This window comes from Hoplias malabaricus, chromosome X2, assembly GCF_029633855.1.
Source record: "Hoplias malabaricus isolate fHopMal1 chromosome X2, fHopMal1.hap1, whole genome shotgun sequence".
In the NCBI taxonomy this organism is placed as follows: Eukaryota; Metazoa; Chordata; class Actinopteri; order Characiformes; family Erythrinidae; genus Hoplias; species Hoplias malabaricus.
The window spans coordinates 23,085,267-23,112,880 of record NC_089819.1 but is presented as its reverse complement, the minus strand read 5'-3'; the positions used below and the strand labels follow the sequence as shown (position 1 = coordinate 23,112,880).

Below are 27,614 nucleotides of genomic sequence, written 5' to 3'. Positions count from 1 at the left end.
TAAACAGTCTTACAATCTTGTGATTTTCATCGTAACTTGTGTATTATTTAAAAATTATAGTTGTCATTTAATTTAAAAAACAACAACAACAACAAAAGGACGTATCAATAAGCTATATTCATGATCATTAACATTGAGATCACAGTCTCTAAATCCTCTTTAAACCAAAACCAAAACTACACAATATAAGCCCCCAGTTACTCACCATTTACCACAAACGCTGCCTGGGCACTTCTCACCCAAACCATGGACTTTTCACCCTCTTTTCGTCTGGCAGGCGTTACAGGAGCCTCCGCTCCCACCCTCGCAAGCTCAGGAAGAGGCCGTGACCCTGCTGAACTCTGCACCGTCACTTTAACTATACAATGGCACTGCCACTTAACTGCATCCTTGAACCTTCGGCACTGTTTGTGTACTTCATATCTGCTAAGTTTATTACAGTATTTCTCAGTAGCGACAGCTATATTTAATTCTTTACAATCTACTGTACCATTTTTGAGATTTTTTGAGGTGAGATTCTAACAGCATTCCATTGGCTCTGTAGCTGTACTCTGTTCAATGACAACGTGGCTGAATCTAATATTATTCCCAAGAGCAGAAATCAATGCACATCAAAGCTTTTACATCACTTTCCTTAATGGAACTCTTCTGTAAGTTTTTCTCACTTGCCATTTTTTTAAACGACTTCATTTTAGAGGCATGTTTTATTGAATTAAATGACAATTCCCATTGTTATACTACACAACAATTACAATGAAATAACAAACGAGCGAATGGATATTTGAATTTTAATTACAATTATATGTTACACAAAAAATTATTTAGACCTTATATGGACGCCTAATATGATTGTGTGTGTCTGCAGTTTGTGCAGTGGAGTTGGTGCTAATCTAATGCAAACTTCACACACTCAAAACTAAAGCTGAATAATGTTTACTGCACTCAGCAGATGCTCTATCCAGAGCAGCTTACTATTCCCATCATGTTACACAGGTATCAACTGTAGAGCGTTAGGAGTCTTACTCGAATTGCATTATTAATAACACTGGTGTAACTACACCAACAACACCACATTTTTAATTATATCCTATTAGCCTAGGATAGGTTTGGCATGGTATAAAGTCTCATACTGCAGTCAGAACATTAACACATCACTTTCCCACCTCACAATTGTATTCTGCCACTTTGTTAAAGACATAGAAATGTCGCTTTAGCTGCTGCATATATTAAGCCCTATTAAAAGCAACCTCTGTGTAACACGTATCTTATTAGCCCATGCCAGACTGACTGTGACCCTCTTAAGGGCAGCGCTGTAACGAGGTAGAGGCTTTATTTCACAACAACAGAAACTCTGGTCGACAAAAGGAGTCTTTTCGAATTGTGGTTAGCGAGGCCTCGTCTTTACATCAGGACTTACGAGGCTGGGGGGGGGGCTGCCCAGTGTGACAGCGTCTTAATTTAACAGCCGTCGGTCACGTAAACAGTGTGGCGGGAGCGTTTTAATTAAGCGACTGCAAGCGGGCAGTAAGACAGGGCCCCGGCTCTTGAAGAATGCCATTAGAAGAGGGGGTGGACGGAGGGGGTGGAGGGTGGAAGAGAAAGCAAGGACGGCTGCGCTGGCAGAGGCAGAGAGCATTTGGGCGGAGGAGGAGAAAGAGAGTGAGGGAGAGATTAAGTCGCTGGGCTGGCAGCCCCAGTCCCTCAGGTCGCAGACACACATGGCCAGATTTAGTCGTGGCAGCATTTAAGAGCCTGGATCAGGGGCGAAAGTGGCAGCATCATCGCTCACTGACAACACTGGACTGTTTGCACTGGCCTCCATTACCTCCCCCTCCCTCTCTCCCCCCCAAGAGCCAAATGAGTGAGAGGACTCAGGTCCTAATGAACTAGCCGGAGCAGTATGAACTGAGGCTGGCAGCTTTGTGGAGGAAGCGTCCTAATGAGTATAGAGCCGAGCTGCTTCGGCTTAGTCTCGCAAACACAGTTTACACACCAGAACCCTCTCGGTTTTCAGGTCTTAACCCTTGCGACGAGTTCGGTTTGAATTAGTATTCAACTACATTACGAGAATTTATTTGTGTTAATATCAACAAATGGCAGAAACCTTTTGAAGATGTAGAGTTTTAATTAATTCAAAAATTAATTCAGTTCTTTCAAATAACAGCAGCCATTTGCAATTTTGAGGAGCACTGCTTCCTTGTCCAGTTTTGAACAGATTCTCAGTGTGAGCTTACGTTTAAATAAAAAGAAAAACAGTCTAAATAACAGAAAAAAAAATATTTTAGTGGCTGCTTTGTTTTAAGCTTAGCTTAGATTTTTACAGAATATTTAATGTATATGGTTCTCAGTTGCAATGCTCAGCTGTCATCTGTTCAACAGCTATTCCGAGTTTTTCCACCTATATATCTTTTTGTAATATGTAGTTAGTGAATTTTAGTGAATGTACTATTCTGTGCATGTGCTTCCTTCATTAGGCTACACTCCCATATAGTTCTGAACTCCTGGGGCGTATCTACAAGGAATAAATTATTGAAATTGCTCAATTAGTTTCTGTTTGTGTTTTTTTTGTTTTTTAAATATCGCATTACTGCCTTTGTCATGCAAATAAATTAGCATCACTGTACTGATTATCTCGGACAATGCACTGTGTATTTACAATGAAAATAAATAAAAAGCACAGTGTAACAGAGACAAATGACTGATGATTAATGTATCAGTGAGTGTTTGTTATTTGAGGATGACCATGGCGCTGAATGTCTTGCTGTATTTGTATTGAACGCAGGGTTTTGTTATGAACTGAAAAAAGCCTGATCCTTGTGAAAAAAAGGAAAAGAAATCTGGCGCAAAACAGTTTTAGTTGAAACGCACCCTAGATCAGAGAGCATGGGATTTCTAATTAACAGGGTAATTGGAATTAAATCCGGAGCGTCACAAATAATGAAGCGTTCCCAGTAGAAGAAAGCGCCCGTTTGTGCGGGAGGAGCGGTGGAGTGGCCAACAAAGCGCAAACACAATTACGGAAGTTTGGCTTTGGTACCTTTAGCGTGTCCCTGTGTCTGCCTCTTCGCACGTCCTTGGACTTGCATTGTCCTTAAGTGGCTGGTGTGATAATGTTATTGCTGGTGGATTGTGTTGGAGGACAGGAAGGAACTTGCCGTGGACAAGGAGTCGCTGACTACTGCTGACCGGTACATGGCTTCTGCATCTCTCTCTCTTTCTCTCTCCTTCCCTGTCTCCTCATTAGCAGCTATCAGTGGACTCTCATGTCCTGTCTCTCCCCCAAACAAGAGGCTGACAGCTCCATTCAGCCACCCTCGCCCCAGAGGAGAAGTGACAGCTTTAACGGTGGCAGGGTGCTGCTGATTTCCCGAAATGGCCTCTTGCTCTTTGAACCAGATTAGTGATCCACGCCGCCGCCCCCTCCTCACCCCCCTCGACAACTCCCTTTCCCCTTATTATTTTTTTTTCCTCTCAATATTTGGTGAAGTGCAGAAAAGTAGGGCAGATGTCCGTGCGGCTGGTCGTGAATTTGGCTAATGTCTGCTGCGTTAAGCTAGACTCCACAAGCAGCCAGGCCTGCTGGTAAAAGGATTAGGTGGGGGGGACCCCAGTGAGGGTTCTGGAGGGGTGACGCCTACAGGAAGGGATTGTTGCGAGATCCAAATAGAGGGGAGGGGGGAGAAAAGAGTCTGATGGTGGTCTCAGGCTGGTGAGATCCAAGCAGCGGGGGCGGGCTCACGGAGGAACTGCTGATATTGGCCTTTTAGGCCAGTAACACTTAAACACACAGCGTTTTACACAAACCCACCCTCATAGTCTCAGACCTCAGGCTTGCAGGCTTTTCATTTCTTTGCACTCTTATTAATCTGGCATATTGAAGGCATGTCATTCGTACCACAACATTTAACGTCCGAGAACTAGCGTTGTATCTGGATGTCATCACTTTATGGTTTACTTTATGCTGGTAATCTTGTTAATCTCCTTTCCAAGTTTCCTCTTTGGCTGCTATGGATTTACGCACTTGATCTGAATTTCTGCAAAGTGCAATCGTGTTTTATTGCCACTAATGGTGCAGGCTGCTTTATCTCGTGCTGTGAGGTTAAGCATTTCGGCGATGGCGGTGTTATTATGTTTGAAGACGCTCCTGACAAGGCCATGTGCCTCTTGTTTGTGATTAGTTGCGTAGGCTGGTACCTGCGCTCTGGAGCACTCTTGGGAGCTTCCCCTGGCTGCCCTGATTGAATCAGAATCGATGTGGGTTTTTTCTGCTGGCCACCACCACAGCCGTCATCGTCCACACCGTTTCTTCATCACCCATTACAATCAAACAGCCCCGCGCGACTCGAGCCAGGACCTCGGCTGTAATTAACTAGCATTATTGTTAATGTCAGCTTTTTCCGAGGGCCGCTTTGTCGCATGCGTTCCCGTCTCTGTGTGACAGACCTACACGGAAATCACACAGGGAATTAGTAATGTATTATAATTCCTTCCTTCCCTCGTCTGATCAATTTGAATTTTAAAGTGACGACACAGAGCCTAAGCTGCATATGGGTTTTTTTTCCCCCTGCTACATAGAGGTATTGACTTATATTTGGAATATTATTAATAATAAACTATGTTTTTGAGTTCTCATGTGTTTATCATACACTGGAGTTTGTAATATTTACTCATTAAAATGTCAGATGTCAGTTATAATCCAGCATTACATTCAGGGTCATTTTAAAGAAGTGAACAAGAAAATAAACTGAATTCTTACAGTCCTGGAAATAGAAATAAATATACTTGTTTTTAATGCTGCAGTGAGCTGAAGGAGTATTTAATGTGTTGTAATTATTAAGAATGTACTGAAATAAAATTAGTTTTCACAGTAAAACTTGATCCGGACCAAAAAAAACCCATACATTTGTGTTTATAATGTTTAATAAAATGTATGTACATATTTTTAGGTAGCCTAGGTTCCACACAGTAAATGTAAAATACACACGATGTCATTAGATCATTGTGTAACTTCTAAAAGCACAGCGTAGTTTAATATAATGTTTAATTACAGCAACGTATAGTTTTCTAAATTAATTTCATGTAACAGCAGCATGTTTTCAACACTTGCAGCACCACACACCCCGACTTAATCAGCCTGATTATGCTAATTAGCTTTGTGATGCAAATCGCCACAACATTTTTTTTATTAGAAATTTGGCAGCTGAACTGAAATTAAATGCATTTTATTAATCTGTATTTGACAGTAATTAATTGTGCTCATAAAAGCTTTACTGTTGCTGCTTTGAGTGCGGTGTGAGGAGGATTTTTGCCACCTTCAACACTTTGTATCTGTGCTGTGCATCGTAAAGAAACACTCATTTCATCCCTTCTCCGTTTTTAAGAACAGAACTGTATCATGGCTTTGATTTTTAAATTCACACACACACACACACACACACACACACACACACACTCAAATATAGATTTATCGATATATATAACTTGCTCTGTTATATTCTGAATAATCTGAAATTATTTTGGAGCATTTCTATTGGCCCCTCTGTCACAAAGCTGAAGGACACATTTACAAATGATGTCAAAATATAAAATGAACAAACAATTGCTGTCCTCCCCACTGTCCTTCCCTATCTCCCGCACACTGACCTGGAATAGTACGATATGCAAGAAGGGAGACATGAATTTCAATCAATATGCCATTCATCATCATAACGGATGGCTGTGATGGTAATGGTAACAGTTTATAATCTAACATAATAACCTTAATGATGATGTCAGCCTTAATGAGTTATAGGTCACGCCGTCCCATATATCATTAACCAGCCAAATTCTTCAGTTTGATGGACAAAGAACTGTGGTGAGAATCAGATGTTGTTTCAGCCTTAGAGGAAGCAGGGGGAGAAGATGGCAATCTGCGTAAAATGGCGTTGTTTACCTTATTTTGTTTTTATCGCAGTCGTCTGGCTTTGTATCTGCGGGTCTCAAAACAAATGCTCGTAAGTAGTTCTGAATCCCACTCTTGTGTGCACAGATGCAGACCCGTTCTTCTGGTCTTATTAGTTTTAACCCATCAGATGGCCCAAACCTTTTTATTTTTTTCTGTTTATCTTTTTTTACGCTCACTGGTATCAAGAGCTGTTTGGTCTTTTACACTTCCCAGCAACTAATACACAGATTTAGACACTCATTTACACACACACACACACACACACACACATTGTATCACATACAGTGTCACAACATATGTGCAGTACTCTGCAAGAGTCAGAAATTACTATTAGAATTTAGATAGAATTTACATATCTGTTTATTAACATTAGGGAAAAAAGCTAAAAATGTTTAACAGAACATTAAACAGAAGCTTTAACACTTATATATATATTTAGTCAGTTATTCCCACCCTTTATCACGGTTTCCCTTCCTGAGAAAAGCATCACTTGTCAAAGAGAAATAAGTGCTTGTGCTCTCAGAGCAATGGACTGACCTCATCATCACTGAATGTGTTTGGATGTGTTCTAGATCATGAGAACCTGAAAATGACACCGAATTCTGAGACCCAGGTCTCTTAAAACCATGTGGGTCCTCTTGGCCACATCCTTTCAGACCCGTTCCATTGTTCTCACATTTTCCAGAAGTGAAGCAAGAGTAGAGCTTGATTTTTTTTTCTGTCTCTTAAAGAGGAACGCTATGGAATCACTAAGGAATTACTTATAAAGGATCGGTTTTGTCCTTCTTTTACAGAGTCATTACTGAAACACACACATTTTATATATCAAATATCAAAATGATGGGAAAATGAGTCACATTTAGGGCCCGTGTTTAATTTTGTTTTAGCAAATAGTTCATTAGTCTGCTGCTGATCCACCGTAGTCGTCGTGAAATGCATTCTGAGGCGTACTGGCCACCGTTCATGAACTTGAACCTCATTCTCCACCTCACTGTCTTCTTAAATTAAGATGAGAGAAAGTCTCTGCAACTGACATTAGCACTAATTAAGACATAAAACTGTGGCCAGCAGGTTTCTGAAGGTTACTGTGTCTATACTGAAGGAAGCGATAAAAGATGAAGCTGCTGATGACATGTGACGCTTTGACCAGGCCCTGATGCAAACGCCCATTAATGAAGGCGTGGCGTCAGGGGACACAGAGACCTTAAACTGGGTAGTGTGTGTGTGTGTATGTTGGGTTCCACCAGCCCTAATGACTAGCAGTAGACAGCAGTCTTTAATGTTAAAATGGAGCGTGTGTGACATGGCAGTGATAGACATTACAGCAGGACTCTTGATGATGGTCTCTTAAACTCGTTTAAATCTACTACCAGAGGAGTTTATGGCACACTATGTCCACATTCTCCACAGTGAAACACATCAGTGTGTAGAGTCAGTGATGTGTCTTTGATAACAAGATGCACAAGACTAGCTTGTGAGAGTATCATTCCCGCTCCGGGTGACTGTCTGTGAGGAGTGTAGTGTGTTCTCCCTGTGTCTGCGTGGGTTTCCTCCGGGTCACTGTCTGTGAGGAGATGGTGTGTTCTCCCTGTGTCCGCGTGGGTTTCCTCCGGGTGACTGTCTGTGAGGAGTGTGGTGTGTTCTCCCTGTGTCTGCGTGGGTTTCCTCCGGATGCTCTGGTTTCCTCCCACAGTCCAAAAACACACGTTGGTAGGTGGATTGGCGACTCAAAAGTGTCCGTAGGTGTGAGTGAGTGTGTGTGTGTGTTGCCTTGTGTAGGACTGGCGCCCCCTCCAGGGTGTATTCCCGCCTTGCGCCCAATGATTCCAAGTAGGCTCTGGACCCACCGCGACCCTGAATTGGATAAGGGTTACAGATAATGGATGGATAGATGGATAAATACAACAGCATTTTGTATACAACAGGATTTAATGAAAAGAAAAAAAACCTTATTTGCAACAAAATTGTTAATGAAGATATTAAATGAAGGTTATGAAGATGTGCGGTACTGTATTGTGTTGTTTGAAATGACTTTTGTAAAGGTATTTACGAGTCTGGAAGCACAATTACAGAGGCTAGAATTGAAGATTCATTAATGTCATTAAAATGAAAATTAGGGGTCATTTTAAGGAGTGCTCAAACCACCAAACCTTAAATCTAATAATAAAGTAAAAAATGCTTTTATGAGACCAGCCACCTTAATGTGGCCATCCAAAAAGGACTGTGGGATTTTCCTCGAGTGTAATGAAACACTGTCGTGGCCATTAAGTTAAAATATAACAGACCTGGCATGCGAGCAACAAAAACAATTTTCATTACCATCACTTAGCTGTTGGATAAAGATGAAGACAAAATTAAGCCCTTCTACAACACAAAACTAGCCAAATGTTATGACTGTGTCAGGTTTTATATAGCGTTCAGAGAAGCTGGTACGTTGGCAGTGGATCAAAGTGAAAGCATCTGCAGCGAGCGCCCAAAACCTGCGCTCTGTAAAATATAATAAAACATAAAACTGAAATCTGAAATGATAGGAAATGGTATGCAGAATCATGCATAAAACATATCACCCAGCAGTTGATTTTAGATAAAGCATTTTTGACATAATACGCTAAGAAATATATACTTTTAAAAATATATAAAGTAATTAATATAAATCCCTCGCTAACTGTGTAACTATTCTTTTTATAACAGTGTGTTGATGGCGGAGAAGACCACGACTGGCCTCCGTGCCCCGTGTTAACTGTGATTCTCTGTCCATATGCAGATGCTCATGACTTTTCATAAAGCTCACCACTGGGTTCAGACTCATGCGATCCTATTAAATGTGAAATAATAGAAGGTTTATTCTTGTTTATTGCTGCATACATTAGCATTAATGCTGTCTGCAGCCTGCTCCAGGCACGTGTCTACAATTTGAACATATGCAAATGAATTAGCTATGGTAAAAGTTAACCTTTTTTCAGACATGTATGTGTGTTTATAGATTGGTGTGCTGAAGTTATCTTCCGAGGCTTGATGCTCTGTACCATTCTGCTCTCTGTTTAGTTACAAAAGCCCCCTTTAGAATTCATCACTGCTCACTTCATGGTTAACTATGCAGCACACAGTTCATCCTCATTGGTCAGTCACCAAACGAGCTACAAAACTCAACACAACCAGAGTCTGCTGCATATAACACCAGTTCCTCCAAGTACTTCCACCTGAAAGTCCCTAAGACAGATTCTGCTTTTGGTTTGGTTTGGTTTGTCTGTGAGGAGTTGGTGTGTTCTCTCTGTGTCTGTGTGGGTTTCCTCCGGGTGACTGTCTGTGAGGAGTGTGGTGTGTTCTCTCTGTGTCTGTGTGGGTTTCCTCCGGGTGACTGTCTGTGAGGAGTGTGGTGTGTTCTCTCTGTGTCTGTGTGGGTTTCCTCCGGGTGACTGTCTGTGAGGAGTGTGGTGTGTTCTCCCTGTGTCTGTGTGGGTTTCCTCCGGGTGACTGTCTGTGAGGAGTGTGGTGTGTTCTCCCTGTGTCTGCTAATCTGTGTCCGTCAATCTAAGTTTTAGGAATTACATCATAAATAAATGTACCTGCTTTTTTGCTATTTGCTTATAATATTTACTGCCTGTACTGCCAGGTTAAAATAAAAAAAAGTCTTTGCAGACATTTATTAATCATATTAATTATATTTTATGTTTCACAATCTCTTTCCCCAAGTATTGCATGTTTATTGGAGAAGGTCATTTTTCAAGAGGAGATTATAACTCGGCTTATAGTAGTCAGTATTTTAACAGTGGGCTGAATCATAGCCTTCACATACAACAGAGAGTCAGACCTTTAGAGTCAATTAAACATCTTTTAACATTTTTATTGTACTTTCTTAGCAATGTGTCTGCATCTTTGAGTCAAACTCAATCAAATCAGAATACTTTTGTGGCTGTTACTGAGCAACAAACTGGTTACTCTCTGCTCAGTAGCGTCCTCTTTAATTCCCAGCGTGAAATAAAAGTGCATCCGACTTGATGTTTCTGTGTAATTAGTCCGTTAAAATTGATTCGATGTGAAAAGACTCTTTTATTATCTTCAAAAGTTGTTTTATTGATTTGGAACAAAGTTTTATTCTGTCTTAGTTTTTTTCCCCTATTTCATTATGAATGCAGCCCCAGATGTTGGTATAGCGCCTCCTAACTGCCACGTTTTGGAACACAGCCACACACAAATTTGAATGAACTTGCTTTTCTCAACACCTTGCTGTTCTTATACTTGTGTGAAATATGTTTGCGTTCTTAGACTGGTGTTAGACCGCTCTCGCGGTTGCTCTGCCGGTGGTCCGGTCACCGTGGCGACAGCGGTGCGGGTCAACCCACCTGGGAGGGAGACAGCTGCCTCACCAGGATTCAGCGCGTGTCAGCCCTAATGACTTGCAGCTGACACCTCACCCAGCCACTGTGCTTTAGTCCGCGATGTAGCGCATTAGAATAATTACTCCCTGTCATCCTCCATTTAATAGGCGCCCCTCCCCCGGTTCCCTCTCTCTCTCTCTCTCATGCACACACACACACACTCACACTAGCAGAATCACGTTCCCCTCGTTTGCAAACACACAGAGACTCAAACACGCGCACACACACACACACACACACACACACACTGTCACTGAATGGGGGCATCAAAGCTGCAAGCGAAGGCCTTCACCATCCACCCCCAACCCCTTTATCATTTGCTCTTAGTGGAATAAATAGTATTTGCAAACTGCATTTAAAGAGAGTGACTGGGAAACAGGAAGTCAGAACCTGCTGCATGTGTTTGGTTTAAAAGAGAGGAACACACACACACACACACACACAGATAGAGACATTTGCAGTCACAGTAAGGCCAGTCTGAGAAAGCACCTCATTATCATGACATCTGCATCGCTGAATACAGACTCTCTGCCTTCTGAGGCTCTGGGGCTCCTGCCATGTTCACTGTGAAGGCTAAGGATGCTGTAGGCCTGGGCCAGCCACAGAACCCTCTGAGTGAAACAAACATTTAAACCAGTTATAATCAGTTACTTCAGGCTGAACAAAGGGGAATATTTTTCCTCTTGCTCTATTTACTTCTAAAATTATTATTATTTGAAGTAGGCAATAGCATTTGATTATTAATTATTTTTATAAAATTGCATTATGATGTCAGTAGATTATTGGTAGGTGTTTTGTAGCTATTTATTTTCGTACCTCCTTCTCCTCCTCCTCCTCCTACTACTACTACTACTACTAATAATAATAAAAATAATAATAATAGCCAAATATCTTTGTGGTTTACTAGTTCAAATAATGATAAACACATGGTATAATTATTCTTTAAAATGTTTTTGCCGCGATGGAACACCTCAGAACCTAGAAAATGAAATATTGCTGTTATTATCTTTGGTAGAAATAGTGGTAGAATTAGTAGTAGTTGTTATAGTAGTAATGCCTTAGTGGTAGTTGGAGTATTAATGGACGTAGCAGTAATGATAGTACAGTTTGTAGTAGTAGTTTTAATAGCACTAGTTTTAGTCGTAGTAGTAGTAGGACTATTTGTAGTAGCAGTAGTGGTAGACATTTTATTAGTAGTACCAGTAAAAGTAGGCACTTGAACAAAAATTTAATTTGTATCTTGGCAGTAAATATATTTCTGCCAGAAATTCATCTGTGTGTAACACACACTAACTACCATAATTATTGAGAAATATAAATATAGAACAGCGGTGATTTCCATGAGTGTTTTTAGTGACAGAGAAACAGAACTTGGGAGTTTTGGAAGAAGCTTGTTCGGCACACCAGTCAGGAACTAGCATAGCTGTATTTCCCTATTATGTTAACTGTAATGGTCAGTGGTGGCCCAGGATTAAATGAGCTGATCTTACTCCTCCTGCTTCATCCTGAGAGCCTGGGTAAAAAATAACAGACAGTGGCACAGCCTACGTCAGACTGTGTATTAAAGTGAAGTTAAATGTGCAAAGTACTTCAAGCTGGGTGTGAGTGTGCAGCTTGACACTATTCTTGTATTTCCCCAGAAACCTACTGGTGTTTACTGGTCAACAAATATATCACTTACAAGGAATTCTTATCTGGCTACCTGGTTTTGTCACTGAAACATGGTTTCAATCATCTATATAAGATGGGTCTTGTTGATTGCTCCACATCTAATAGCTGCTTAGTGAGGAACTGGGCCAGTTTAATTCATGTGCCCTGCATATAAACATAGTCACAGTTTCTAAGGGAAGGATAAGGGGACTGTAAACCAATAGGTGTCGTGATGGTGGAAAGCCTCCACTGGTGTCTGCTTTGTTGTACAGAATGCTCTCCAGGACGTCAGCCCTGTGTTTAGAGTAAAGGTCACCAGGCGTCCCTGTGTCAGGTGGAGACAGGAGAGGCAGCTTTGTGAACATCACTGTAAACACTGGATGGTGTAAAAGAGACAGTCCCAGTTCTCACAGGCTCTTTGTCAGAACCAGTTTACTTTAGCATGAGAGTGAAACTGATGCTGTACTGCAGGACTAGAGTATTGTGTGTGGTACATTGTAAAACCCCCCGGTACAGTGTTATATTTACAGTATATTCCCAGTAAACAAGGAACGTCCCTGGACGTTCAAAATAGGTCTAAAAATAGTCTGTCCGTCAATGACATATTTTAAACGTCAATGGACGTCCAAAATCTAATAAGTTAGTTAAGTGGTGACCAATCGATAACGTCAGTGGACGTCCAAAATGCGTTTTATACAAGTAATTTATTTCGGGACCAATTAATAACGTCAGTGGACGTCCAAAATACGTTTTATAAAAGTAATTTATTTAAGTCTTTTCAATGTCTGTGTTTGGACGTCCTTTCAACTTTCATTTTCAACCTTAAGAGAACGTTGATTAGACGGCAGTCATTGCGTTATTTCAATGTTGAATCAACGGCTAAATGTTTACTGGGTTAAACATCTTAATAAAAAGATAAAGCAAAGCAAAAATATAAAATATTCATTAAAATCAAGTCAGGCCTGGAGTTTGCAAATTAGGTATTTGAATTCCATTATTGGGTATATTACCATGTTTATACCCATATTCATATGTGCAAACATCTGTAAATGCTGTTATATATTTCACATGTGCTTTTACACATAGAGGTTCACACAGTGATGGTTACACATAAAGGTTTTAGCTTTTTGTTACACACTGTCTGAAAAAGGATCACTCTGGTGGTCTTTAAAACCACCGTTGTACCTTTTAAATGTTCGTTTACACTGTTTCTTAAGTACACCTTCAGTGCGAGTGACTTCTGAGAGTGCAGGATTCTTCATAGATTAACTAGTGTTCACCATGTTATTCCACAGTGAGCATTGTGGCTTGTTTCAGTGGTGATACTCAAATCACAGCTCTACTGTACTTGTTTGTGTTTGAGCTATTGGTGGGTGTGCATTTTCTTTTCTCTTTTTTTTGGTTCTGTGTACCCCTGTCCAGTATGTTGTCTGACTAGCTCAGGTCACATTAACCCAATTCTCACAGTTGTGGTCTACATAAAGCCCCACAGCTCCTTTATAAAGCTGCGTAGCCCGAAGCGTCTTCACACTGCTGGATTTCCAGCGTGCTCACACAAGCCATCGCCTTATTTACTGCTTACATTACCATGGGGCTTGATAAGCATATTTTCCTCAGTAGACATAACAAGATGTTTTATCGCCGAGGCTTTCCACCCAGCACAGCAGCTCACACAGGCCGAGCTGTATTTACATCCCCCTGCTTTATGGCATTACATAAATTAAAACTTTTTCTGTCTTGTAATTTAGGGCTAAAAATATTTTGGCAGTGAATAACGGCTTGAACCTGCTTCTAAAGACGTCCCAACATCGTAAATCCAGTTTAGCTGTGCATGCTTTACTTTCAGAGGAAATATAAAGAGGGGTACAGGATGTGGTTATTTAGACCTCTTCAACCAGTAAAGAATAAAGTATTCCCTTGATATTACATAAAGTTGCTATGTTTTTGATTAAACTGTAAAATGATTATGGTTTGACAAAAATATATAGATACATATATACGTGTGTGTGTGTGTGTGCATCAGACAGATTAAAAAAGAAAGGAAAAACATTCAGAACAATCATAAAAGAATGAGAAGTAATGAGCCTTGTAAGAAGATCCAGATGCTTATTGTATTCACTGTATTTCAGAAGAGCATAATATTTAGGAGATATTTAGGAGCACTTCCCCTTTTTATATTGAGTAAATGTTTATCTTCCTTCGATATCTGGATTGGCCCAAAGTTTCAGGTTCTTGGCTCAGTTCTTGTTATATTTCCATACTCTTAATATAATCAGATTTGATTTATTTTTGTTCAACATGTAAGGAATAATTGAAATTTCGAAATCATGACAGTCATTTCATAGATCCACAAATGATAGTCTAGACTAATCCCTAAAATCCCCTTGTGAGTTAGGACTGAGATCTATATCAAGTGTTAAATGCCAGTACATTTGCCTTTACATCGGGGCTCCTCTGGCAGGTCAGTGAATGGAACCTGTGGGCCAAGTGCCAGGGCCATTTCCGCCCGAATTAGCCTCATCATAGGCTTTAATGTGTGCCACCCCACGGGAGGGCGGGCGTCCTGGCACGTGTGCAGCGCCGCATCCAAACGACAGGATGCTTTGCTCTCGCTCACCGCTGCTCTGTCCTGACAGCTCCCTCCAATTATCGCTCCCCCTGTCGCATGCCTCTCTCGTCCCTCTTGTGCAGATCACATGTGACCCCTGCGCTGGTGGAAGGCAAAAGGGGGATGGAGAGCCTGGCCCATGCTCTCAGGAGAGGTGGAAATCTCAGGTCCAAGTAAGAATCTTTCCCAGAATTTTGTTTTCGACTGCCCTGACATTTCCAAGGCTGGTCTGAGATGGAATGAGAAACCTGGAGAGGAGAAGCTACAACTGTAATACTAGTCTCACGTCGGCTACATCATCAACAGTGTTGTCCTAAAATTTAATTTGTTGAATTTAACCCGATAACCCACAGCTGGTGAATATCCTGTAGAAGCAAGAACTCAGTGGAACATAACTAGAACAGGAACATAACTGTGAACTGGTGGTAATGTGTAAGGAAACAGACAAAGAAACACATCTACACACAAGAACCGACAAGGGAACACTGGAAAAAAAGGGACTATGTATACACAGAGCACTGATAAGAAACACCTGGGGACAGTAACAAGAGGGCAGGACTACAAAGGAGACTCTGACGAGAGGGCGGAGCTAAGGCGGGACAAGGGCGGAGACAGGAATAATAAACAGAGCCATGTGCTAAATGAGCACATGGCTAGGAAAACAAACACAGGATGTGACATCCACTGAGAGAAACCAACTCAAAACTATGAGTCTGAAACTGTGTGAAGCTGTCAAAAAGCTGCTACTGAGAAAAAAAGGAAAAGGAACAAGTCAATCACAGAAGCTGGTGTTTTCAATGGATTGGCTGCCCCATACCATAGACCTAAAGTCGCTGAACGTATTTGGGGTTGATTGGATTGTGAGAAGCAGAAAATAACATGTTTATAAGATTGAACTTGGGAGTGCAAATATATCCTTGTAGGCTTTACCAGGAAATAATGTCCCAAAACTTAGTGAGCTGCCTAGGTAGGCACTGACTGAATAGACAGCTGTTTAAGTAGACAACGTTCTAACGGTCATCTGTCCTCATGAGGCAAATTATTGAGACGCTCAATTGCTCACTGTTAGAGAGCAATTGAGTCATGGCTCATTCCCACTCACCGCACACAACCAGTGTTAACTCAGCGGCTAGCGTCGCCTCAGCGTTTCAACGCGATGGCTTCTAGTCTTCCTGTTTTTAGTGCGAATTTAATTATGTTAGTTCTCGGAGAAGAACAAAATAGAGTCGTTCAGGCTTTGCATCATGGGATTGCTTTCGTGGCTGAGGAAGGGTTCGATGCTGCTTTAAAATTCGGCCAGATTAAGATACCTTGGTAGGCAGCATAATGAGGTATCCAAGAATTGGGACGGCCTACGTGTCGGGAGCGTGCACACTATGACGTAAAATACTTTCAATAGGTTTTGGGACAGACCCTTTATTTTTAGAATTGGTTTTATAATTCAGTTATGCCTCTGTGATACAGATGCTACTGCCTTATATGTTTAAGTAATAAGCACTATGCAAGTGAGAGAAATCCTTTTTTAAAACATCTGAAATAACTAGTTCAAACGAATTCACAGTCCTCGATAAACTAGCAGTGACTGTAGACCTGCCCAACATAGCTTTGAAGTCCAATTTTGCACACTACCTAAACTGTATGCCCATTTTTCTGTTGTTTCCACGCCCCTTTCCTATTTGTGCTTGTGTAATTAGGTCTTGCCTGGAAGACAGTATGGAAACTTACGGTTTTTGTGCAGTTGAGTGTGTGAAGCGTCTGGAGGCATGACTGTAGGCCACACAGTGGAAGAGGGGGAAGTGTAGAGACAGGCCAGAAATTAAAAAGTACAGATGAGCCTAGCGGCTTTGTTTGGACGCTCATCCAAAGTGTCATAAGCTTTCTCTGAGGAAATGAGGAGGAGAAGTAGGCAGCCATACTGAGACACACTCCAGCAGATGTGTTTACTTACACTGATACAGATATGTGAAGTGACTTGGCAGAAGCACTTACATGTGGGCATACCTCTGCCCACTTAATTTCCTGCTACAGCTTAGCAAACAGCAAGAAGGAAGTGTTGCAAGTTGTCTTTTACATGGTGAAATGTAGACTTGAGAAGCTGATATTGAACAGCGCTCAGTCCACATTGGGAAAATAATGATTAGTAAATTTGGACTGTATTAAGTTGCATGGTTGCCACTGTAAAATGTAAAAGTCAGGTTCTGTTGATACAGGGCTTTATTAGTGAGTAGCTTTGGGTAGTGTTCATAGGGAGGGATTATAGACAAAGGAGAGGACAATGCCCATTTCTTCTTAGAAACAACAACTTTCAACTGTAAAAAGTGAATTTTTAACCTGCAGTCATTTTCATACTGAGCATCCTCCCTGTGTCCCACACTTTCAACAATTACCCAAACAATGATGGCCTCAGTCTAAGCCAAGCCTCTAAAACATGAAGGGCGCTAAATAATTTCCAGCCAATTCATGTTTCCAGAGCAGATGTAGGATATTTTCTTTATATTCTTCAAAGGCCATATCACAGATAAGCTTCAGGGACCGGTGAATTTTCACGTGAACTTAGCAAAGATGCTTGAGACAATGCAACTTTAACATCCTTCAGACCCCATAGAGTGTTCCAGTCGTCTCTGGCGTGGCCGCATCTGAGAACGCGTTTAACCAAGAACAATCTCACAAACCTCCATCTGATCCTACTGGCATCTGCCCAAACAACATCCCTGCCTTCTTTATGATTATTTTATCACTTTAAATTCTTTATGCTTGGGACGATGCAGCCGGAGCCCCCACTGGAAGCCGGCTGTGGGGGGCTGGCTTCCACCGCAGCTATTTGGAAAGGCGCTCCTCTGCGACTCGGTCCCGCTCCCTCTGTTGGATTCCACTTGTCCATTAGTGCCATCTGTGCCCGCCTTTGCCGTCTGTGAGCGCCTGTGCTCCGCCAAAACGACTGGCATTTTCTCTCAAACAACCAGGGGACAGTGCCCAGAGCTGTTAGCTGGCAATCATGTGTGCTTACTCTGACCAAAAACAAAAAAAGGAAAAGGAAAATCATGGGAAAGAGGAAAGGTAGTGAGCAGGAAACATCTGCATGCTTATTGTGGCTAATGTCTTTTTCGTAGGAAGGATCTTATTCACTGTGTTAGTGGGTTGAGGTAAATGAGGCTTAAATAGGAAATTACATTGATGAAGCTGCAAATATTACACACATTGCTGTGAGTTATTAATTCTTTTCCATATTTGCCAAAGTTAATTGTTGTGCCTCTTCTCCAATTAAATAGGAACTGTAATTATTTATACACCGTATTGATTTCAAGTTTGAGATACTCTGCTTGTATTACTTTGTGGTTATATGCCTCCTGCTTTGCTGCTGTTTTATTACTAATAAAAACCCCTAATAATTCACTGATAGCACTGATAGTGATCAATAATGTCCTAACAGCAGAACCAAGTCCTCTGCTCTGACTATCAGTACTGCACCCTTAGGTCAACTACAAAATTTCCACGCCTTAGGTCTAATCCTTATAAAGAGCTCAGCTTTCAAATCAGAAGAGCTGTGCATTATATCATGGGCTATGTTGTAAATAATGTCTTAAACATTAAAAAACATTCAAATTTGGAGGAATTTTACAAAGTATCACAGCTTCTGAGGCTTTAAGGTTTACGTTCGACCAACCAGAAGCAACCAAACGACTACAGGCTATGAACATGACCACATAACCTACAAATACCTGTCAGTCTTTCATTTTACAAACTTAGCTTTTAAGCCTCAAACCAGAAACTGTGGATGAGCTGAACTCCTTGGATTAAAATAGTCCTGGACTATGGATCTCTTGTGTAGGACACTGGTGTTTATACTATGCACAGAATACATCACAAGTGGTTACAACACATTACACCTGTGCGTCCATCTATTAATCTATTTTTGGTGAAGCCCATGGGTGGACAGATGAGCAAAGGTAAGATACTAAGAAAGAATTAAGATTTTTTTTGTGTGTTTACCTTAAACACTGCCTCTGTTATCATTTAAAAATGTATATATATTTGCACGACCGTTGATGAATTGTATGCAGACAGCCTGACACTGGATGCCAGTGTAGCGTTTTTTTTTTTTTTTTTTCTTTATTGCCAGCTCAAGATTAAAAAGCATCACTCTCAACCCTAGTGTCTGGGGTCAGTCCTGAACTCATCAGGGTTTGATTGCTGATCATATGCCACTTTATTTACCCAGAAGATTCCATTTGAGCCGGCACTCTTTGTTGAAAGGGTTCTGCTGTAAATATTGTGTCAGCAGGAGGGACAGTTTTATGTCCTTGTAAATTACGCTGCAGAACCTCTTTTGAAAGACTCTCTCATTGTGGCTCAAGACTTGAATTACATGGATTACCAGCATGTATAAATCAACACAGCCTTTTAAGGGAAACTGGAAGTGATAGTGTAAAGTCTTGTAGGGCCTGTTTTAGAAACAGTGACTATCCTTGTAATATGTGAATTCAGCTTCTTGAAGGTGCACCTGTCGGGACGCGCTGGAGCTGCTGCTTATGAGCTTAAAGTCACCAGGCTCAATACCAGGAGATTTCACTGAGCTTTTTGTGATCCACAACTAATAACCTCATTAAAGTCCTTCCAGCAGAATTCCATTAAATTACACTGAGATGTTTCAATATCGCGGCACGGTGGCGCAGCAGGTTAGTGTCGCAGTCACACAGCTCCAGGGACCTGTGGGTTCGATTCCCGCTCCGGGTGACTGTCTGAGAGGAGTTGATGTGTTCTCCCTGTGTCTGCGTGGGTTTCCTCTGGGTGACTGTCTGTGAGGAGTTGGTGTGTTCTCCCTGTGTCTGTGTGGGTTTCCTCCGGGTGACTGTCTGTGAGGAGTTGGTGTGTTCTCTCTGTGTCCGTGTGGGTTTCCTCCGGGTGCTCCGGTTTCCTCCCACAGTCCAAAAACACACGTTGGTAGATGGATTGGCGACTCAAAAGTGTCCGTAGGTGTGAGTGAATGTGTGTTAGTGTGTGTGTGTGTGTGTTGCCCTGTGAAGGACTGGCGCCCCCTCCAGGGTGTATTCCTGCCTTGCGCCCAATGATTCCAGGTAGGCTCTGGACCCACCGCGACCCTGACTTGGATAAGCGGTTACAGATAATGAATGAATGAATGTTTCAATATCTAAAGTGTCCCAAATAAGTAGAACCTGGTACTACAGAAAAGTGATGTTGAATTAGTGAATGTCTTTAACCGTTTTTTGTCATAGAACGTGTTTTATGTTTCAGTGTCTTTGTCACTTTTTTAACGAATGGAGCAATAATCCAAGTTGTCAGCAGGTGCGATGTTTTTGGCTGGCTTGTCTTGGTCCGGACTCTTCAGCACTCCAGATGGCAGTGCTATGTGGGCCGTATGTGGACCATGGGCGGAATGACAGCGAGAGCCCAGCTCTAGAGCGAAGGATTGCTCACATTCTGGCGCTTACTATCAGCCCATTTGCAGCTGTACTTCTGTCTCATTTTGAACTTCTAATATGTACAATATGTGGTTGGTGGAATTGATAACTTTTGCTGAGTTGTCAGCTTTTGCAGAGAGAAGCAGAGAAGAGTCCTTAACAAATGTTGCAGCAGATTTACTTGTCTCGATCTGTTGCATTAAACATTGTTGCTAAACCATAATAACACATTGAGCACTTTATGTTAAGTTTACTAAGATGCGCATCATGGGATGTATGTCAGGTTAATGTACATATAACTTTAATTTAGTTTGCCCCAAGCTCCCTATCCACTTACATTTCACCCATTTTGATCAAACAATTTTACAATGAGGGGATCCACCAAAGGACATGGGCCAGGGTCCAAACACACTCTTTCACCTTCAGGTTCCTGGATCTCACTCCCAGTGAGCAGGGGAAGTGCAAGACGGCTCCTTGGGGAGCTCTAGCATTGGGGAAATCAAGCTGTTCCAGAGTGCAGGCTATTGGGAGATGAGATGCAGAATCACAAACAGACTTCTCTGTTGGACGCTTGCCCACGCTCACTGCAGAATACGAGCCATTGACACGTCTCTCTGAAGCCCAGTGGCTTCACTAGTCGGCCTCGTGTGGTGTGGAGAACCCTCCAAAGATAAGAGACAGGACCATCGCGTCTTTGTCGGACTGATGTAAATAGGTGTAGCATATGTTGGGGGTCAGAAAGCGGCAGGCGCTTGATGAACTACGCCTTGTGTCTTCTCTTTACGATTCAGCTACAGAGAGAAAGACTCTCTGATCAGGGAAATCAAGCCCAAGTGCTTTATCAAGTTTTTAATTAGCTCCTTGTTCTTGTGAGCTCTTTGAGCTGTTTTGTATTGAGACGTTTGATGCCGGTCCACTTCACAAGGAAAGAACATTCTTTTCTCGTGGTGTAATTGGAGCCTAGCTGCAGTGCACATCAGTGTTTTTGGCCTTGAAATGATGGTTACTGTAAACACTCATCAAAGAGTAAGCTGCCTGTGATTTCTTTGCGTATCATCTTGCTCAATGATGTTGGAGAGTATTCTGTACAAAATATGAGGGATAAAATAAACAATTTGTAACCAGCGTGCACCACGGATTTGCAGCAAATTGAAGATGCATTATACAGACAAAATTGCATTGTGCAATATTGTGATATTATTTATTTTAATATCCCTGACATATGGAAAAAAAGGGTCATTTTTCATGTTTCAGACTTGTTACAACAGGCCGTTTTAGAGGTTGATATATTGTCTCAGAAATGACAAGCAAAAACTTCATTTTAACTCAATTTATATATCAACTGTTTTCAAGCAAACGGACATAACAGTACAGAACTTAGCAAATAGCTAAAATACTACTGCCTTTCATTCTCATATACACAAACATGAAAGTAAACACATTGGGCAGTACTGAGGTCAGCAAAAAATGATTGAGGAAATGTCATATATTGTTCAATCAGTGGATAATGTGATTAGTGACAGGCCTAGTTTACAGATTACATCAGAAGTGGCAAAAATACCACAACTGCTACACACTGAGCTTTTCATTTTAGTTTGGTAAGCAACTTTCATTCATTCATTCATTCATTCATTGTCTGTAAGCACTTATCCAGTTCAGGGTCGCAGATTTTTACAAATGAAATCACCGTACAGTCCACTACCTGTGATATATTTTAATGAACTGAACTATTCTAAAACGGTTACTTTAAACATTCATTCATTCATTCCTACATTCATTCATTATCTGTAACCCTTATCCAGTTCAGGGTCGCGGTGGGTCCAGAGCCTACCTGGAATCATTGGGCGCAAGGTGGGAATACACCCTGGAGGGGGTGCCAGTCTTCACAAGGCAACACACACACTCACACATTCACTCACACACTCACACCTACGGACACTTTTGAGTCGCCAATCCACCTACCAACGCGTGTTTTTGGACTGTGGGAGGAAACCGGAGCATCCAGAGAAAATACACACGCAGACACAGGGAGAACACACCACACTCCTCACAGACAGTCACCCGGAGGAAACCCACACAGACACAGGGAGAACACACCACACTCCTCACAGACAGACACCCGGAGGAAACCCACGCAGACACAGGGAGAACACACCGCACTCCTCACAGACAGTCACCCGGAGGAAACCCACGCAGACACAGGGAGAACACACCACACTCCTCACAGACAGTCACCCGGAGGAAACCCACGCAGACACAGGGAGAACACACCGCACTCCTCACAGACAGTCACCCGGAGGAAACCCACACAGACACAGGGAGAACACACCACACTCCTCACAGACAGACACCCGGAGGAAACCCACGCAGACACAGGGAGAACACACCACACTCCTCACAGACAGTCACCTGGAGGAAACCCACGCAGACACAGGGAGAACACACCACACTCCTCACAGACAGTCACCCGGAGGAAACCCACACAGACACAGGGAGAACACACCACACTCCTCACAGACAGACACCCGGAGGAAACCCACGCAGACACAGGGAGAACACACCACACTCCTCACAGACAGTCACCCGGAGGAAACCCGGAAATTTATTTAAAATATATCATGGATGTCAAAAAAAAAATGTATCTCCAGAATAGTAATGTTATAGAGGAGGAAAAACCTCAACTTTCAATGGAAGCCAATGTGAAAAGATTTTATTTCCAAGTAATTTTGGAGCATTTCTATTGGTCCATTCCTCAGGAAATTGGTGCACATTGTGAAGGACAGTGACTGTGTTGAACAGGTGAACTAAAACAGGGACAGGGACAAAATGTAAAATGTAAAATTTAACAAAGCTTTTACACAAGTCGTGTTTCATATAAACCTAAAACTCTAAACACCCACAAGTCTGCAACACGACCCCTCACTCGTGTTAGGGTCCAGTCACGGAAGCACCAGCATTACCCTATATTTCAATGTCCTTCCATCCACTTCACTTAGGACAGGCCTGTGAAGCAGTCCTCCATCTGACAACTTCCCCACGTCATAACAGCATGCAGAAACTGACGTCCTGCCCACTGTCCTCTCGTCTGGAAGCACAGGTGGGCCTTCTCATTCAGGGCCATCTCAGCTGTGCCAAGTCCAGAGCCTGCTGCCTCCAATCGAATGGCAGGGGGAGGTTCTGACCGTATTGTAGCCCACCTGGTCAGCGCTCTGAGCCGAGTCTATTCGCAGCCAGTCTGAGCAGCGGGGGGAAGACAGCTTTTCCGAGTGCCTTCCCCAAAGTCCTGGAAATCCAGTGAACTTAGGCGCGCCGTCGGCCTCGGCCAAAACAGCATCTGAGGCGCCTTATTTGTTGACAGAATGGGATCTAGGACAGAGGGTCCGCCTCGCTCGGCTTACAGCAGAGAGATGACACAAAGCTCACCACTCACACAGAATCCGCGATCGTGACATTGCCTCTGTTTTGTCCGGTCTTTATTAGCCGCCTGGAAACTAGGGCAATTGACTGCAATAAACAGAGATCGTCCACTTGAAAAGGAATAGCATATAATACAAAAGCCTTTATTAGCAGAAGGCAAAGCTCAAAAAGTTATTGGCATGTGTAACCCATATATATTTCAGTTTTCAAATCATGTCTACTGTGTATTTTTATATTAAAAAAGCAGTGATCAAGCCCTCATCTAAACACACACAATGGCTGCTCAGGACCTCCACTTATTTATAGTTCCGACTGGAGTTTTTGACTCGAGAAGTGAGCCATGAGTGAGAGTTTTAAAGAGAAAATTTAAACAGGAATTTTCAAATGTGATAATGTCACTTCTAGTGTTTGCGTACTCAAATAAAACAGCTGTGCCAATATATAACACAACATACAGAGAGAGCACAGAGCCTTGGGTTCAGCTGACCTTTGTGTGTGTGTGTGTGTGGGGGGGGGGGGGTGGTAGGAATAAGCTGTGTGAGAGCTCCCTCTTGGTGCGAGTGGTCGAGTGTCCCCAGTAGCCCCCCAGTGGCCTGAACTGTGAGCTGTGGCCAAGACTGTGTTTGCTAGAAACGAACAGATATTTACAGATAATATACAAAACATATCCAGGCGTATTTTGTTGCTTTCTGCGTGGGAAATATACAAAGATCATTGTGGCATATTTTTCGAAAAATCATATCATTTTGATTCCTTTTTTGCCCATTTTGAATTTATTTTTAGAAAATAATCTGAAATTAATAATATGGGAAGGAAATATTTTTAAGGTGTATTTTCATATTTTAATATGAAAACTGTCTTATTGTATTTAATAATGTGCAACAAAATCATTCATTTTAATTAAATATTTTGCTTATTAAATAGATATTTTAATTATTTAACATTTTCAGTTATTTTCTGAGTTTTGTTATATTTCACTATACACATCTACTGTAAACTATTTACTACATATTCATGCTTTAAATTAAGATAAATGTAATAAAAAAACACTGTCAGTGTTATTAATTAGGTTCATTATTTGTAAAAGTGGTTAAATGTGAACATAGTACAGACACTAATCAATGTTTATATTCTTTCTTCTTTTGCAGGGACGGTGTATGAATTTCAGCCGAGTGCCTCATCACTAGCCAGTCTTCAGTCACTGAAATACGGGGGCGAGCGTTGTTTCAGTTTTTTTCCCGAGAGGAAGACAAACAAAATACTTCAGGTCTTTCTTTGTGTTGTTAATGATGTACTTTATTGTTGACAAAATGCTAGTGCAGAATGTATCTAGGGCTCTTTAAATTCCACGCTTAGGCTTTTCCCTGACCATTACATCTGCTTTAAATGAGCTGCCGATTTAGGATTGAACTCAAGCTCCAAAGAAGTAAATACATCAAAAAGTGCCTGAATTTGTGCCGGATTTGGTTAGCTGCTTTGTGCACACCAAAGGCTTAACATATTCTGACCATATTGTGCCTTCTGTGTGGGGGGGGGGACTAATTTTAATGGACACAGACGGAGGCTATTTAAAAAAAAAAATAGAAAAAAAAAAAACCAGAACGAGAAGAGGCTGTTTGCCATTGGCGTGGAAGTGGAGATAATCCCAGCAGGCTCGGGGAGTGCAGAAGTCCAGTGCCTTTTGGCAATGTCTCACCACAAAGCCTCTGTGTGTCCACTATCGCCCGATGCCCGGCGGGACCTCTCTGACTGGAGATCTTGTCATTTTAACACTGAGAAGTGCACACGCATGACAAATTGTAGACAGAATGCCCTAAGGTGCTGGACGCAATAAGACTTTGCCCTTTAGTTTGTGAAGACACCTTTCTATCATTGTGCACTCGGGACCTAAAAATTAATAGAGCGTTATTGCACCGCCAGACAACCCCTGACCACAGCACTGCGGCTACTTTTTGAGGGACAGATGCTTCAAGACCTTGACATGGTAGTTGGTGTGGGGTTGTATTTTTTGTTTTTTTTTCCTTCATCCGATGCTTCTGCAGCTTTCTTCTTGCTCCTGCTTTTATAGAAGTTTATTAGTCTGTGATTTGACACGTTTTTAAGTTATACAGAGGCATGCAAAAGTTTTGACACACCTTGAATCACATCAAATTACCTGCTTTGATTAATTCCTTTGTGAAAAATGTCTACAGACGACACTTTTCTATTTAATTTATTATAGTTTTTTGGGGGGTGATTATTGAATAGAAAATATATATATTTTCAATTATATTCCAGTGTGTTTCATAAATGAAGACCATTTCTGCTCAATCGGGATGAACACGACCGTCAGACCATTCTCTTTTCTCTTTTTATTCCTCCTTTTAAGGACCTCGCAGCATCTCAAGCCAGAGGTTCTCACGGCGCTTGAAAATCAAAGTTTAATTAAAATAATTAAAGGCAACAGCAAGCAGCAGCCTGTGAAGCTTTTTGCTCATCTATCCTTTTCTACGCTCTTTGACACCGAGTGACCTATTACTGTGCTACTGTAAATGCTCTGGTGCCATGGCAACGTGGAGGAACCCGCTCCATCCCCACAAACAAAAAAAAAAACTAAAAAGAAAGGGGGCGATGGATGGTTAAATATTGTTCATTTCTGGAAATTATCCTCATTGCTGCTTTCCAACCCTCAAAAGCCCCGACACTGGCAACAAATATAAAATAAAATAAATAAAGGTGGTGGGGGGAACGAAAAGCAGAAAAAAAGCGAGCAATATATTATGTGGTGTGTTTTTGCCGGTGCGCTGTCACGACGCCGTTCAGATGATGCTAGCACGGGCGGAAGGACCGCGGGGGGGTGGGTGGGGGAGAGGGAGGACGAGGGGGCGGCAGCTGAAGAAAAAGGCTCGAACGATCCAGTCACTTTCGATACGCTACTTCAGATGCAAAATGGATATTCGAGTCGAAATCTGACAAAGCGCGCCAGCTTTGACGGGAAGCGGTATAGACAATGACCAGTGGCTGGGTCAGTGGGATGTCTCGGTGCAAGCAGGGAAGCTTATCAAATGACACTAAAAATAAGTTCAACAACCATCAAGTTTGAGGGGGGAAACGGAACAGGGTGCAGCAGCTCCCATTCACCCACCCATTGCAAAAGGCACACACAGTGGAGCCATCACACACACACACACACACACATATATATATATACACATCTAATTATTCCTTTGTTGTCTTCATCTGTGATGGGAAGACGCCTACATTGTTCCTCGTGGCGCAAAATCAAAGAGAAATAAATAAATAAATAAACAGTTTGGCAGAAAGGTCCCCCCGCAGATGCACTATGAATGTGTAATGCACTTTTCCAGTTAAATGAGCGTTTATAGCACAAACATATAACGTCAAATCTTTTGTTTTTATGTTTGTTTTTTTGCCCTATGTCAAAAATCAGAGGACTGTTATTAACCCTTGCTAATGAGCTGTTTACATATCAGTCACATTCTAACTCCCCACATAGAGCCCAGCTGAATCTCTCTGTTGGAAGCATCCAGGTTGGTTTCTTTCAAATCTTTCAAAGTCCTTTTTTTATATATTTTTTCACCATTAAAATTATTCAATGCTATTTTCTAAATTCATTTTATATTATTATATATTTATACGTCTCTATGTAATGTAATGTAAAATGTTCCGATGTTGTGTGCACATTGATGTACGTGGAGAGAGGGGGAGCGATAAATTAAACGTTTATCCTACGATGTGCACTTTGCCCGTTTTGCACCTTTTATAATTTGCGAGATGATTTTTTTTTTTGTACAAAGCTTTTTATAAAGAGTTTCGAATGTTTCTAAATTTGGGGTTTAGTTTTAAAGAAATTCACGAATCTGCGATCCCTAAAATCCCTTTATATCCAAATATAATATTTGTGTAAATATCATTTTTTATGGTGACACAGGTATGTGTTTCATGTAGACATTGCCTATAAGTTGAAACCTATTTTGAAACTGTTTGTCCATGTGTTTTCTACGATGCTGTGATTTTTAGCCTGAAGTTTATCACTGAAGTTGGCCTCTGAATGTATAACAGCTCTAAAATAATCCATGGTCCTCTCTTTTTAAAAGACATCAGCACACGCTGCAGTAGCTAACAGCACCGCACGCTCTATGTTATGACGGACTTTGTAAGTATTTCTAATTGTGTGCTCAGTGGAATGTGAATAT

General features: G+C 41.6%; 1 protein-coding gene across 3 annotated transcripts in view; it reads left to right on the top strand.

Annotated features, from left to right (window-relative positions):
- Positions 1-26,239, top strand: part of LOC136676719 (anthrax toxin receptor 2-like) — a 69,871-nt gene extending 43,632 nt beyond the window's left edge. For all 3 annotated transcript variants that reach the window (XM_066653907.1, XM_066653906.1, XM_066653905.1), the window contains one exon: positions 24,567-26,239. In XM_066653907.1, the coding sequence (XP_066510004.1) occupies positions 24,567-24,605 (39 nt within the window). In that variant the 3' untranslated portion in view covers positions 24,606-26,239. The remainder of the gene's footprint in view (positions 1-24,566) is intronic.
- Positions 26,240-27,614: the final 1,375 nt, after the last annotated feature.